Source organism: Mustela erminea, chromosome 7 (genome assembly GCF_009829155.1).
Source record: "Mustela erminea isolate mMusErm1 chromosome 7, mMusErm1.Pri, whole genome shotgun sequence".
NCBI lineage: Eukaryota > Metazoa > Chordata > Mammalia > Carnivora > Mustelidae > Mustela > Mustela erminea.
Genome location: NC_045620.1, coordinates 14,361,404 through 14,375,074, shown reverse-complemented (window position 1 = coordinate 14,375,074; position 13,671 = coordinate 14,361,404). Strand labels below are relative to the sequence as shown.

The 13,671-nt window shown below is 54.1% G+C and overlaps 2 protein-coding genes across 3 annotated transcripts; one reads left to right on the top strand and one right to left on the bottom strand.

Annotated features, from left to right (window-relative positions):
• Positions 1-94: 94 nt before the first annotated feature.
• UBE2C (ubiquitin conjugating enzyme E2 C) lies at positions 95-3,693 on the top strand. Of its 2 annotated transcripts, none has more exons than XM_032350522.1 (6): positions 95-304; positions 859-886; positions 1,612-1,698; positions 2,622-2,826; positions 2,922-2,981; positions 3,443-3,693. In XM_032350522.1, the coding sequence occupies exons 1-6, from the start codon at positions 204-206 to the stop codon at positions 3,499-3,501; spliced, it is 540 nt and encodes a 179-aa protein (XP_032206413.1). In that variant the 5' UTR covers positions 95-203; the 3' UTR covers positions 3,502-3,693. The 2 variants fall into 2 exon arrangements, with proteins under 2 accessions (XP_032206413.1, XP_032206411.1); XM_032350520.1 differs by lacking the exon at positions 95-304 and adding an exon at positions 390-497.
• Positions 3,694-7,943: 4,250 nt separating this feature from the next.
• On the bottom strand, positions 7,944-10,670 carry TNNC2 (troponin C2, fast skeletal type). The gene is made up of 6 exons (XM_032350510.1): positions 10,537-10,670; positions 9,033-9,084; positions 8,750-8,893; positions 8,543-8,657; positions 8,278-8,414; positions 7,944-8,126 (listed from the first exon to the last, which is right to left on the bottom strand). The coding sequence occupies exons 1-6, from the start codon at positions 10,537-10,539 to the stop codon at positions 8,095-8,097; spliced, it is 483 nt and encodes a 160-aa protein (XP_032206401.1). The 5' UTR covers positions 10,540-10,670; the 3' UTR covers positions 7,944-8,094.
• Positions 10,671-13,671: the final 3,001 nt, after the last annotated feature.

Below are 13,671 nucleotides of genomic sequence, written 5' to 3'. Positions count from 1 at the left end.
GCTGGTGCGCTGGGGGGTGGGTGCAGCAGTTGCGCGGTGACAGCGCACTCCAGCGCGCCCTATTGGCTGGATCAAACGCAAGCGAGCCGCTGATTGGCCGGTGCTGCTGGAGGGTTACAATTCAAACGCGGGCGGGCGGACCCCGGGCCCTGCAGTTGCAGGCTTGCTCTCCGAGTTCCTGTCTCCCTCCTCGCGCCGCCCGGATGGCCTCCCAGAACCGCGACCCAGCTGCCGCCAGCGTCGCCGCCGCCCGCAAAGGAGCCGAGCCCAGCGGGGGCGCCGCCCGTGGGCCCGTGGGCAAGAGGTAAGGAGTGTGGAGTGCCGGGCCGGGCACGGCCTGGGCCTCGGCGTCTGGAGCTCGGACTTCCGGGCCCCCACCTCCTCCTGGGGTGGGTAGATGTGCGGGGACGGGAGGGCACGCAGGGAGCTCGGGTTGCCCTTAGAGGGCCCCGGAAGGAGGACAAAAGGGGGAGGCACGCTGCCATGATCCTCCGCGGGTGAGTCAAGATGAAAGTGTGCCTGGGACCCTCGGTGGTCCGGCGAGGTGGGGGCGAGTGGAGACGGAAGTGGGGAGAAACTGGGATCCGGCACCGGGAGAGAGACGTCAGAGAAGCCGAGGGGCTTAAGAACAAGGCAGAACCGTCCTGCTGAGCCTGGTAGCTCACCCAGTTAGGAAGGGTGAGGACTCACTAGGACTCTCCGGTGGAAGTGGGGGTGAGTGTGCCCCAGCTGAGTCTGGCCTCAGGGCAGGGGGAGCCTCCATGACAGCTCCTCCAGAGTCATTGGGGTGAGGGAAGAAGCGCCCTGGGAGCCTGGGCCGCCCACACTCCCAGGTGACTCCCAATGCTTATGTTGCAGGCTACAGCAGGAGCTGATGACCCTCATGGTGAGTGACTCCTGCCCAGACCCCCAAGCCAACTGATCCACCCTCCACCTCCCACTCACTTACCAGCACTGGGGACAAAATGATGAGTCCACTTCCCTGTCTTCTGGGAAGAAGTTAATCGATCCCACCTGCACCTTTCTTTCCAGGAGTGTCTACTCCAGGTCCCACCCAGCCCCACCATCACCATGAAGTTCTCTCTAAAATACAGTTCCCTGAAGCCATGCAAGGCCTTCTGTCTACGTTGCCTGGCCCTACTTTCCTGCCCTGAGATTTACCCACACCCAACTCTGCCCTTACTATTCCTAGGAAATACACCTGTCATACTTTCAAGTAATTGTCCCTAGATGACCTTGTCTACTTTAACCCTGAATATCCCACTTGTGTCCTGATAATTGTATCTCTCCCTAGTCCGTGAGTCGTCTTTAGGCTTTGTATGTAACCAGCACTAACCAGCATGTCGAACTGAATTTTCCCAGCATCCAACAAGATTGGGGGGTACAGAGCTGCCTTCTGTTGCTCTGCATAACCCTTCCCTCCTTAACACACCCAGTACTCCTCCCCAAAGGGCAGGTTCTGCCCCAAGAATTGAATCACTTCCTCAAAAAAAGCCTATAGATTTGATCCAAATTTTGGATCAAGATTTAATGAGCTTAAGGGGGAGGATTTCACCCACTGACCCCCAAAAGCGTACTCTGCAGCCCAGCAGATTGTTGTTTCTTCCCCAGATGTCCGGTGACAAAGGAATTTCTGCCTTCCCTGAATCAGACAACCTTTTCAAATGGGTGGGGACCATCCACGGAGCAGCTGGCACAGTAAGTGCAGGGCCGAGGGAGGGGAGTGTGAGTTTGCTGGGTCTGGGGAGAGGTTGGAGATAAAAACCAAGTGCAGGTCAGCTTCAAGCCTGCCAGGACACTTCCTTGTTCTGTCCTTGTGCTCTCAGACTGTGGTCCTCATCTCCCTTTATACAGTAAGAGGTTGGGTTTAAAGCAGAGCTTTCCATCTTAGATGCCTGTGGAAGGCCAGACAGAAAAGAGTATGGAGCGTACCTGAGGACATTGGCCATTGGAAAGGCACAGGTCTCAAGATGGCAGCTTCCCATTGCTGCATATCTGGTTTAAGATGAGTCAGAAGGCGAAAAAAAAAAAAAAAAGGGATGAGTCAGAAGGGGCACTTGAGTGGCTCAGTAGGGCGGCTGCCTTCGGCTTGGGTCATGATCCCAGGGTCCTGGGATCGAGCCCCGCATCAGGCTCTCTGCTCAGTGGAGAGCCTGCTTCTCCCTCTCCCTCTGCCTCTCTCTATCTCTCTGTCAAATAAATAAATAAAATCTTTAAAAAAAAAAAAAAAAAGAGTCAAATCCAGGGGCACGTGGCTGGCTTCATCAGTGAATGTGCAACTCTTGATTTCAGGGTTGTACGTTCAAGTCCCATGTTGGGCATAGAGATTACTTAAAAATGAAATCTTTCTAAAAAACAGAATTTCAGGTGTATGCCTTAAATATCCTAATTTTGACGTGTCAGCAGCTCATGTGCCTCACTAAAATACAGGTAGTCCTCAGGATGCCAGTTTATACCAGGGTCACTGAGGTCCCTGCCAGCTGGAGAGAAAGTACCGAGCCAGTGTAACACTTTTTATCAAGTCCCAGACAAACTCAAAAGCCCTGGAACGGCCCTTACTGGGGCTTGGGTTGGTAGGTGAGGCTCAGGCTCACTCCCCAGCTCTGTTTCTCCAATGCCAGGTGTATGAAGACCTGCGGTATAAGCTCTCCTTGGAGTTCCCCAGTGGCTACCCCTACAATGCGCCCACAGTGAAATTCCTCACACCCTGCTACCACCCCAACGTGGACACCCAGGGGAACATCTGCCTGGACATCCTGAAGGACAAGTGGTCAGCCCTGTATGACGTCAGGACCATCCTGCTGTCCATCCAGAGCCTGCTAGGAGGTGACTTCTGAGACCAGCCCCTCCCTGAGCCTGGGAACGCAGCCCCGGCCAGCCTCTTCTCCTACTGACAATTCTCTCTTTCCGTCCACCCACAGAACCAAACATTGATAGTCCTTTGAACACACACGCTGCCGAGCTCTGGAAAAACCCCACAGGTGGGTCCTTCATCCTTCTCGGGCACCGGGTGATCCCTCCCCAACCTTCAAAGACTCCCTCAAACAGAAGGATGCTGGTGACTTGGGATTGTGTCCTGAGGACAGGCTTGGGGTGGGTGTCAGCCCAGATAACCCAGTTCTGCTTCTGCCTCGGTGTTTCTGATTTGCCTGTTTGCTGTCAAATCAGAAAACCAACTTTCTACATTAATGTAGGTTGAGGGGCTTTGAGGTAGAAAGCAAAATTTGTGTAAATGACTTGCTCACTAAGCCCCAGTCACTTCCCCCAGCGTCCCTGGGGTCGTGGAACCCATCCAGGAGAGCTGACAGGCAACCAACAGAAGGAGAATCCCACCCCCCCGACAGCTCCCCAGACTTGTACCACCTTTGTATCCTTGCCTGCCCCCTTGCCCACCGTAACCCTTGTCCTCACCACTCCCTGAGACCTGCCTGTTCTCTTCCAGCCTTTAAGAAGTACCTACAAGAAACCTACTCAAAGCAGGTCTCCAGCCAAGATCCCTGACTGTCCAGCCTCTCTCCTTGTGTTGTCTTTTTATTTTCTCCTTAGACAGTCTGTCTTTTTCTTCATTTCTGTCTAGGACTGTGTATCTTCAGCTGTGGTGTCATTTTTGTTTTGTTTCTGTTTTTTAAATTAAGTCTCTGGTTGAGCCCTTGTGATGAATATATTAAATAAATACATTGGATTTTTTTTTTACAAGTTGCCTTGTTACCCCAGGGATGGGAGCGCTCAGGGTCGGTGGAGTAGGATCCCGGCTCTCGCCCTGCTCCTCTCCCCAAGGCCTGGAGGCAGCTGACAGGCTGAGCAGCTGAGCAAGGGGGTGATGAAGATTCCTTCCCTTGTGACCTTAGTCATTTTATGACTGCATCTGTCTCCTCTTCTAGAAGACGGTATTACAAAATGCTTTTCCATCTAGTTTTGATGTGCACTGGGAGCAGCAGTGGATATTGGAGCTGTCCCAGCTGAGTTACAGAGGAGGCTGAACCAGACCTTGAAGCGAAAGAGCTATAGCTGTAGAAGGAGTATGTGTATATATATATATATATATATATATATATATATATATATATATACACACACACACACACACGCGGGCACACAGCAGGGGCTTGGGAGGTAAGGACCAGCCACTGTGCTCTGACAGGGTGTTCTGGTCCTAAGACGGAAGAAAAGCACTCAGGTCCCCCTACAGCAGGCCCGGGGTCTGGGAGACCACCAGGGAACACCTCTTCCTGCCAGAGAGCCCAGGACAGCTTGACTCACCCCTTAGCCCAGCCCCCCCTCCATGGATGGCCCCACACTCCCAGGGAGTACATTCACCTCATCACCGGTGAGTCCTCCCGGCTGCTGGCCCCAAGGCCCTCTTGACCCTGGCCTGCCACAGACCTCAGCCTTGAGCCCCTGAGAGGAAACTCCTGTGCCAACCAGGTGGGGTCCCTGCAGGGGCGGGCAGGGGGAAAAGCAGGCTAGGGTGATGGCCCTGGCACAGGTCCCATGAGATGTCCAGGATGGACCAATAACAACAGCCAGGTGCCCTCCAACACTGCCTGGGTCTCGGCCTCACCCAACCTACCCAGCTTTGCCAGCAGCTGGTTGTGCAGGCCCAGGGGGAGGGGGAGGAGACAGTAGTGGAGGGCATCAGGAAGGTTCTCACCATCCTCCTGCTCCTGCCAGCCCAGGCTTCTTTCCTGCCCTGTTCCCCCATGAGCAGCAGGAGAGGCAGGCAGGTGAGAAGTGGTGTAAAATCCAGATGTGGATGCCCTCGGTCCAGGTCCTCTTCTTACATGGAGCTTTTAGCTCTCCCCTGTGGGTTTGGAGCAGGGCTGCCCAATCCAAGGTCCAGATAAATCTGCCAGGGGGCTACCTCAGATGCAAACTTTGATTCAGTCGGTCTGGGTGGGACCTGAGATCCTGCATTTCTCAAAGTTAAAGGTGTAGAGCAGTGTTCTCAAGGTGTGACCCTCCCATCTTTCACCTGGGACTTGGTAGAAATGCAAAGTCGTGATCCCAACAAGCTCTTCACGACTCTGATGCCCTCCCAACGTTGAAAAGCCCTAGCTAAAGGATGTCTAAGAACAGGGCCCGCCTTAGGACACCTCTCCATGTAGTCCTTGATCAAAGCGTTTGCCCTCTGCCCCCAGGAAGGCCACATGGCCTGTCTCGTGTCATTCCCAGGGGCTGACTGTAGTTCAGAACTAATCAGTGTTCCCTGGGATTAATTCCTGGGAGAAAGTAAAATTATTTTACTAATAGGGTTGCTAAAAAGAGGAGGGAGTCCGGGCATTTGCTGCAGTCAGCTGCAGATGGAAGAAAGCCAAGCAGAGACAAGTAGCTGGGAGACAGAGGTGATATTGAGATTGGCCTCTGGCTGGGATGCCTCAGCACCCCAGTTGCAAGAGCCAGGAAAGCCCTTTAAAGTCTGTTTGCTTTAGGTTTTAGCCCTTGCAACAAAAAGAAGCCTAGTACAGGAAGTATTCGAAGGTATCATTGTTCCCATACATGCCCTACAATTACTGAGTATCTACAAAGTAAAAGCCCAAAGCAGGGGGAAGGACTAGGTCCTGTCCTCAGAGGCTGAACTTGGGCAACGAGGCACGGGTGAGTGGGGTAGAGTAAGTGCCCTACAGAGGGATGGTGAAGAGCTCTGACCCAGCAGTCCGCACGCCACCCCCATGTTCCTTGCACACACTTAGACTTAACCTCTCTGTAAAATGCAAATTAGTAGCTACCTCAGAGGCTAGATGGGCCTTGGAATAGTTCCTACCTCGTCAGGTAATAAACGTCGGCTGTCAGACTCACATGTTACAAAAGCCCAGAAGTGGGGTACCTAATGCAGACCAGGGGGGTCAGGGAGGGCTGTCTGCAGAAGGAGATGGGGTATGAAGAAGTTCAGGGGTATGGAATACTGGCAAAGTACCATGGTAGTCAGGTCCCATAGGGCTTGTAGGGCCTTCCAGTTAAAGGCCTGTAATTAAAATGCAAGGGCTTTATCTTGAGGCAGCTAATGAAACCTTGAGTAGGCAGGGATGTGATCAGATTTGGTTTCAGAAAGCTGCTCCTGGCTGCCACCTGGGGACTGAGTGGCAGGGAGATTAACTGCTGTTCTCAGCAACCTGGCGAGCTGTGGCGGCAGCCCAAGTCACAACACCGAGTAGGCTCAGAGAGGAGGGGGTAGGAAGAAAGGAGCAGGGTAGAGTCAATTACAGGGGGCAGTGGGCTCCGGAACTCCTGATTTGGACCCATCCCTCGGGGTGCCACCCCTGAGGTAAACGAGTGCTGGGAGAACAGGATGGAAGGTGAGCGGGATTTCTCTGTGTAGGGCAGGACCAGTGCCAAGGACTCAGGACAGGCAGGCAGAACTGTCACCAGGTAGATGGGGCCACAGTTAAGAGCCTTGCTCGTTTCCTCCAAATGTCCGCATGCCTGGCTACGTCACCTCACTCTGCCTTCATGTCCTCTGCTGTAAAATGGGCAGAACAGCATCCAACTGCCTCCAGGGTTGTGTAAACGGAAGAGACCTGCCTGCAAGGCGTGGGGCCCAGCACACAGGAAGCAGTCCTAGTGATGAGGACTGACCCCTGCTGGAGATACACACTGGGGAACATGAATGAATGAGTCAGAAAGGGGAGCCGAGAACACAAAGGACTTGCAGAGGGAGGACTGTGGCGATGAATAACAGGGCGGGCCAATGTTTCCAGGTGATAGTAGTGATATTAATAATAGCATTAAGCACTTAGCATGTGCCACGCTCTGTTCTAAGCACTCTGCACAGCACACACTAACTTGTTCTCACAACCCTGCAAGGTACGTACTGTCATCAAACCCATTTTACAGAATAGGAAATTGAACCACAGAGTGGTTTGTCACTGGCAATGAGGATTCAAACTCTACAAGCACAGTCACCACTGCAGTGCATTAGCTTGGACCTGAAGGCTGCTCTAACTGAGCTGTGTGCAAAGAGCTCTGGAAGCCAGAGCCCACTTAGCCAGTGGGAGCAGGGATCAAGGGAGAAGAGGGTATCTGAGCTGGGTCTTGGTCTCTTTGAGATGGTATCTGAGCTGAGTTGAAAAATTTGCCAGGCTTGTTAGAGGAAAAAGGGCCCCCCAAGGAAGGAGGAGACCAAAAACCCAAAGGCTTGAAAGTGCACCCCCACTGTCCAGAGCGGAGCCACAAATCGGCCGGTGTGGCTGAAACCTGAGCGAGAAAGGAGAGGAAAGGAATTTGGACTTGATTCTAGAAGCAAAGGGGAGCCTTGAAGGTCTTTCAACAGGGGACCAGCGAGGTCAGATTTCTTTTAGCTAGATCATGTTAATGGGCCCTGTTGCTGAGCTCATTGGCAGGAGCTAGAGGCAGGGATCCAGTGTGGAGATGATGACGTCAGAAACGCCTTCCCGGCTGTGCGCTCCCACCCTCCTGTCCCACCTGCAGTATGGAGCACCTAGAAACACTCAGAAGAGACCAAGTAGAAGTCACGCAGGAATGCATGCCGCCTGGAACGGATGGATACAGGGCTCAACTTTCCCATTCCCAGCCCGTGAGCCTGCGCGCAAGAACCAAAGGCTGCAGAAAGGAAGGACGGTGGGGAAGGAAGGGGGCCTCACCTCGGGCTCCTCCGAATTCCAGCCTCCTGCCACGCCCTCATCCTACCCGCCACCCCAGCACCCTCACCCCGACAGTTCCAAGCCCCCGCCCCGGGCCTCCCTCTTCCAGCGTCAGGCGCGTCGCGGCCCGGTAGGCCGAGCTGTCCACGTCCAGTTCCAGCCCCGGGGAAGATGCCCAGCTCGTCCGCGCGGCCCTGGGCTCCTGCGCCTTGGGGCGCCTCGCAGCTTGGCTTCCCCCTCTTCCGAGCCTTGGGTGGCGCCCCAGTCGGGAGGGCCCTGACACCTCCCCAGCCCCCCCCAGCCCCCACCCCGCACCCCGCTCCTCCTCTCACTCAGGCTAAGCGCTTTGCAGTGTCTGCTTTTATTCCCTCTGGACGCGGAGCCAGCAGGGGCCGCGCCTCCCTCCGGCGGCGGAGAGCCGGGCCGGGCGGGGGGCGGGAGGTGACAGTGCCCTCGCCGGAGGGACGCGCGGTCTGGGCGGAGGCGAGGGCGACTTTTACTGCACGCCTTCCATCATCTTCAGGAACTCTGCGGGGAAGGAGAGGAGAAGCATAAATCGCAGGAAACCGCCGGGAGCTCCCCACCCAGCCCACGAAGCCGCCGACCGCCGGGTGCGTCGGGACCACGCCCCCGGCGTTCCTCCTGGCTCCGCCCCCTGCCGCGCCCCCGCGGTCCTCACCGTCGAAGTCAATGCGGCCGTCGTTGTTCTTGTCTCCGTCTTTCATGAGGGATTCGATCTCCTCGTCGGTCACGTGCTCCCCAGAGGCCCTGAAAATCTCAGCCAGCTCCTCCGCATCGATGTAGCCGTCCGCGTTCCTGGGGGGGAGGAGGGACAGGGTGGGACTCAGGGCAGGCAGGGGCGAGTCGCCCTGGCCCCGGCGACGCCCCCTCCCTCCCGGCCCCGCGGAGAAGTGAAGCGCGGTGCGGCCGGGCCCCCAGCGCACCTGTCAAAGATGCGGAAACACTCGGCCAGCTCCTCCTCGCTCTTCCCCTTCGCATCCTCTTTCATCTGGCGCACCATCATGACCAAGAACTCCTCGAAGTCGATGGTGCCGCTGCCTGAGGGGAGCAGGTGGCGGATGAGCCTCACCCCTGTATCCCCACCTCTCCCGCCACCGTCGCAGCCCCGCCTCGGAGAACCACCTGCTCACCGTCCTCGTCCACCTCCTCGATGATGGCGTCCAGCTCCTCTTTGGTGGGTGTCTGGCCCAGCATCCTCATCACCGTGCCCAACTCCTTGACGCTGATGTCCCCGCCACCATCAGCGTCAAACATGTCGAAGGCAGCCTTGAACTCTGAAAGAGCCAGACGACTGAGGTGGGGCTGGCTGGACTGTCAGCCTCACACCTTCTCTGCCACCCTGCCGGACACCAGACCTTGCCCAGCACACCTCCACCCGGCAGCCAGCCCTCCCACCCGCACCCCTGCACTCACCAGCGATCATCTCCTCGCTGAGGTAGGACCGGGCCTCCGCCTGCTGGTCCGTCTGCAGAAGACACAGAGTCAGAGAGTGGAAGCGGTGGCCCCAGAGCTCATTCTTGCCTTAACCCCATTCTCTTCAACCCCCTTCTGTCATTGTGCTTTGGTCTTCCAGAAAAACGATTCCAAACCAGCACCACATTTGGCATGCTCCCACAGCTACCTGACCCCAGTTTTGAAGAACCAGGGAGGAAACACAGATTATGCCCAAGGTCTTCAACCTTGCTAATCAGATGTCAAGTCAGGAATCCCCCCCACTAACCTCAGGCAAGTCACTTATTCTACCCTTTCTCTTCTCAGCAGCTTTTCAGGGATGAGGTGACATCCGGGATGTGAAAGGGTTTTGGACAGCGCCAACACGATTCCAGTGTCCTCTCCCACTTTTCCCTAGCTCCCAGCAGAGCCTGGCTCTGTAACAGGGGCTCAATACATTTGTTTGTTCTCGAATAAATAATAATGCAAGGGAAAGTCATTGAGCACTGGTTAGGTGACAGGCCAGAGACTGGGCCCTGGGACCAAAAAGACTCAGACGCATCATCCCTCCCCTCCAAGAACTTGTGGAGATGGAGATTTTAATTTTCTTTCTTTTCATTGAGCCATTGGAGTAAATACTACTGGTGCTGGGGAGAATGTGATGGGGGCCTTGTGGAGGTGAAAATAAGATTTGGGGGGAGGGGGTCTGGCCACCTCCAACCCAAGCCGTCCGGCTCTGGGGGCTTTGAACGGAGGCTGGCTGGGGGGAGGGCTGAGGTGGCCAAGGCGTTCTGCCCCCGGCTACTGCCCTCTTCCTTGCCCTCCCCTCCTCCCTCCTCCTTGCCCACACAAGAGGATGGGCTATTTTTAGCCTGGCATGGGCAACAGCAGCTGTCCTCCAGGGTCTAGTTACCCCTTGAAGTGAAGTGGGGAGGGGGACCTCAGGGGAATTGATAGCCCCAGATTAGGAACCCTCTCTGGGAGGCGGAGGTCTCTCTAACCTTGGTCTATCATCTTCTGCCCCTTCTCCGCACCCTCAGAGCTCTTGGGATCCTGCACCTTAGCTGGCTTGAGACCCTGCAGCGCAACCCCCACCTCTTCTTCCAGAGGAGTCTTCAGGAGAGTTTGGCAAGGCTTCTAGCCCACCCCTGCTGCTGGCTTGCTGGGTGACTCACTCTGGCCCTCAGGATCCACCCTCCATCATGAGGGAGACAAGCAAGGAGCCCCTCATGGCTCCATGACCAACACAGCCGGAGCCTCAGGTCTGCAGGGAGTCAGCAATCATCAGAACACCCCAATCCCCCCCACCCCTGGGGAAGTCCAAGGCCTTCTTCCCAGTCTTCCTCCTAGATATCTGGGCTCCAGGAACCTTCATGTTCCATCTTCAAATGTCCAATTACTGAACTACAGAACACCCAGATCTGGCCTGGAAGAGGTCCAGAAGAGTTTCAACAAGCAAAGGGATGAAGTCCCTTCTTGTCCTTACCATGGTTGCTAGTCCCAGGGCCTCCTCCTCTGCTGCACGTCACCTCCTCAGCACTCCACCACCCAAAGATGCCCTGGCCTGCTCCAGCCCCTTGGATTTGTAGGGGCACCCTCTCCTCCCACCTCCCTGCTCCCCAGGACTAGTTGCCCTGGCCAATCAGATCCTGGGGTCAGCGAGCGCCTCCTCCCCCCACCGCATCCCAGAGTCCTAGCCCATTACCTAATTTAGCCAAGGGCCCTTGCAGAGAAATTTAAGCCTCTGAGCAGGTGGCAGGCCTTGATGTCCTAGATTCTTGGGAGGAGAACCCGCCCTGCTCCACTGCTTTAGGGAGCCCCTGCTCAAGAAACACGGTGGCTCCAAGATGGGTAAAGGACAATCGGAGTGGAGAAAAGTGAAGCAGCACAGCAGACAGGGAAGAGGACAAGCCTGTGAAGTCTGAAACCCAAGATCCTGGTCCTGTCGCTGCTAGCTGTGCACTCTTAGGCAGGCGACCGGCCACTCTGAGATTCAGTTTCCTTCTCTGGGAGGTGGAGATGGGGACGGTCGTGACCTCCCTCACAGACAGACCATGGGAAATGAATCCCAGCTCTAAGTCACCTAGCCTGTGCTGGCTCCATAGGGTTGGTGCTTGGCAAGTGGAACGGCCGGCCTGTCTGAACTGTGGCAGAGGGCCGGGGAGTGGAGGAGGAGAAGGTGACAGCCGTGGTCATTGAACCTCTAGGACGAGCCACACACTATGCTTAGCATTTTAACCATGTGATCTCACCTAGATCACCCCCATCCCATGAGGGAAAAGCTATTATTATTCCCTTTTTACTAGGGAGCTTTGTAAATCATAAAGGTCTCTAGTCATATCAGTGATTCTTATTAATCCTGAAGGGAGGGGCGCCTGGGTTGTTCAGTTGGTTGGCCTCTGCCTTCGGCTCAGGTCATGATCCCACGGTCCTGGGATTGAGCGCCACGTCAGGCTCCTTGCTCAGCCAAGAGCCTGCCTCCCCCTCTATCTCTGCCTCCTGCTCTGCTTACTTGTCCTCTCTCTTTCTCTGTCAAATAAAGAAATAAAATCTTAAAAAAAGAGGAAAGTCCTTAAGGGAAGTTGGGACAGCCCTTGAGGGGACCTGTCCAAACAAGAAATCTAGGTAGGGGTCCAGGAGATGGGTATGTAGTCGGAGGAGAAATAAATGTTGAAAGCAGACCTTTCTCTCATTTACCTTTTCCAGGTAAAAGGTGTTTGAGATTCTTTTTTTTTTTTTTTTTTTTTTTTTGAGGGCAAAGGAGACTAGGTGGGGACAAGCTCTCCAGGTGAGTAAAGGGGCAGCCGGCCCCTTCCTAGAGCTCGGTGAAGAAGTCCCGAGCCCCTCAGCTGTCCATCTGGAGAGTGAAGGGATGGGCAGAGCAAGCCCAGGCTGAAGGGAGCCCATCCTCCAAACCCACAGGGTCCAGACTGGGTGTCGGAGAGGTAAGCGCTGCGGTAGGATGCTGTGGACAGTGGCTAAGCCAACAGAAAGAGCACGAAGACAACTGAGCGCACAGCCTGGGGCCAGTGAGAGGAGGCTGGATTCCAAGGAAGGCAGACGGACGGAGGCAGCTGGACCGCCATCTTCCTCTATTTATAGGCATTCCCAAGAAAAGCTCAGTGGAGCTAGGCCAGACTATGTAAGGCCTCCCCCGGCCGGGCAGAGGACCAAGGGGGCAGTGACACCAGGGGAGTCCAATTTGGTTGTGAGCCCTGGAGCCACTAATGATTCCTTTGAAGCAGGGAGTTTGGAACCCTCAGCAATCATTTGTTCATTAATTTGTTCTTTCATTTATTCAGGAAAATAGATAAGGTGCAAATTTACCTATTCCCTCTAACTCCTCCAATCTCCATCCCCTTCCCTCCCCATCCTACATGCTGCTGTGCTCTGGTCAGACTAAAACACAGCTCCAAACAACGCCTTGTGTAGCCTCCGGGTCTTTGCACGTGCTGCTTGTTTCTGCCAGAACTCCCATCGTCTCTCTCTTCACCTGTCCACTTCCCTGTCAACTTTCTCAGCTTTAACATCACTTCCTTGTGACACATGGCTCATTCAGACAGTAGAGCATGCAACTCTTTTTTTTTTTTTTTTTAAGATTTTATTTATTTGACAGAGAGAGACAGAGCAAGAGAGGAAACACAGCAAGGGGGTTGGGAGAGAGAGAAGCGTGCTTCCCACTGAGCAGGGAGCCCAATGTGGGGCTCGATCCCAGAACCCTGGGATCATGGCCTGAGCCGAAGCCAGACGCTTAGTCACTGAGCCTCCTGGGCACCTCAGCATGCAACACTTGATCTTGGTGTCATGGGTATATATATATATTTTTTTTAATTTATTTATTTATTTATCAGAGAGAGCGAGCACAGGCAGGCAGAGAGGCAGGCAGAGGCAGAGGGAGAAGCAGGCTCCCCGCTGAGCAAGAAGCTCAATGTGGGACTCGATCCCAGGACGCTGAGATCATGACCTGAGCCGAAGGCAGCTGCTCAACCAACTGAGCCACCCAGGCGTCCCAATATATGTATATATTTTTTAACTTATTTACTTATATTTATATGAATGTGTATTTAAATATATAAGTATATCTATATTTATATAAATATTTAATTCACATACATGTGTATATATACCCATATATGTATATATTTCAATATAGTTAAATATATAAAATAAAATATAATTTATACATAAATATATAACATATAATGTATATATAAAATATATAATATACATATATTTAAAGGGGCGCCTGGCTGGCTCAGTTAGTGGCCCATAGGATTCTCGATCTCCAGGTCCTAAGTTTGAGCCCCACGATGGGTGTAGAGATTACTTGAAAAAATAAATAAATAAAAATAAAAAATAACATCACTTCCTTTGGGATCCCTCCTCCCCTACTAAGGCCAAGGGAGTCCAAGGCAGTCTCCAGTAGTTTCTTCAATCATGGCCCTGAGCATGCCACATGACATGCCTGCTCTGAGTTCCATGGACCGAAGACTGTTACTGTTCATCACTGCGTTCCCCAGCATGCAGCACTTAGCACGAACTCAGTAAGTATCGTGTTCTTTATATGAATAACTGGACAGAGGAGCATCTGGTTAAGAGAAGGAAATTCCTAACCATCGGA

Bases quoted from the DNA above. Each gene is read 5' to 3' on its own strand.
- TNNC2 (XM_032350510.1), bottom strand. The intron at 8,415-8,542 runs GTGCGCTGGGGG...CCTCCCCCCCAG, and splicing joins TGTTTCCGCATCTTTGACAG to GAACGCGGACGGCTACATCG. The intron at 8,127-8,277 runs GTGAGGACCGCG...CCTTCCCCGCAG, and splicing joins CGGCCGCATTGACTTCGACG to AGTTCCTGAAGATGATGGAA.
- UBE2C (XM_032350522.1), top strand. From the start codon at position 204: ATGGCCTCCCAGAACCGCGACCCAGCTGCCGCCAGCGTCGCCGCCGCC. The intron at 2,827-2,921 runs GTGACTTCTGAG...GTCCACCCACAG, and splicing joins CATCCAGAGCCTGCTAGGAG to AACCAAACATTGATAGTCCT. The intron at 2,982-3,442 runs GTGGGTCCTTCA...GTTCTCTTCCAG, and splicing joins GCTCTGGAAAAACCCCACAG to CCTTTAAGAAGTACCTACAA.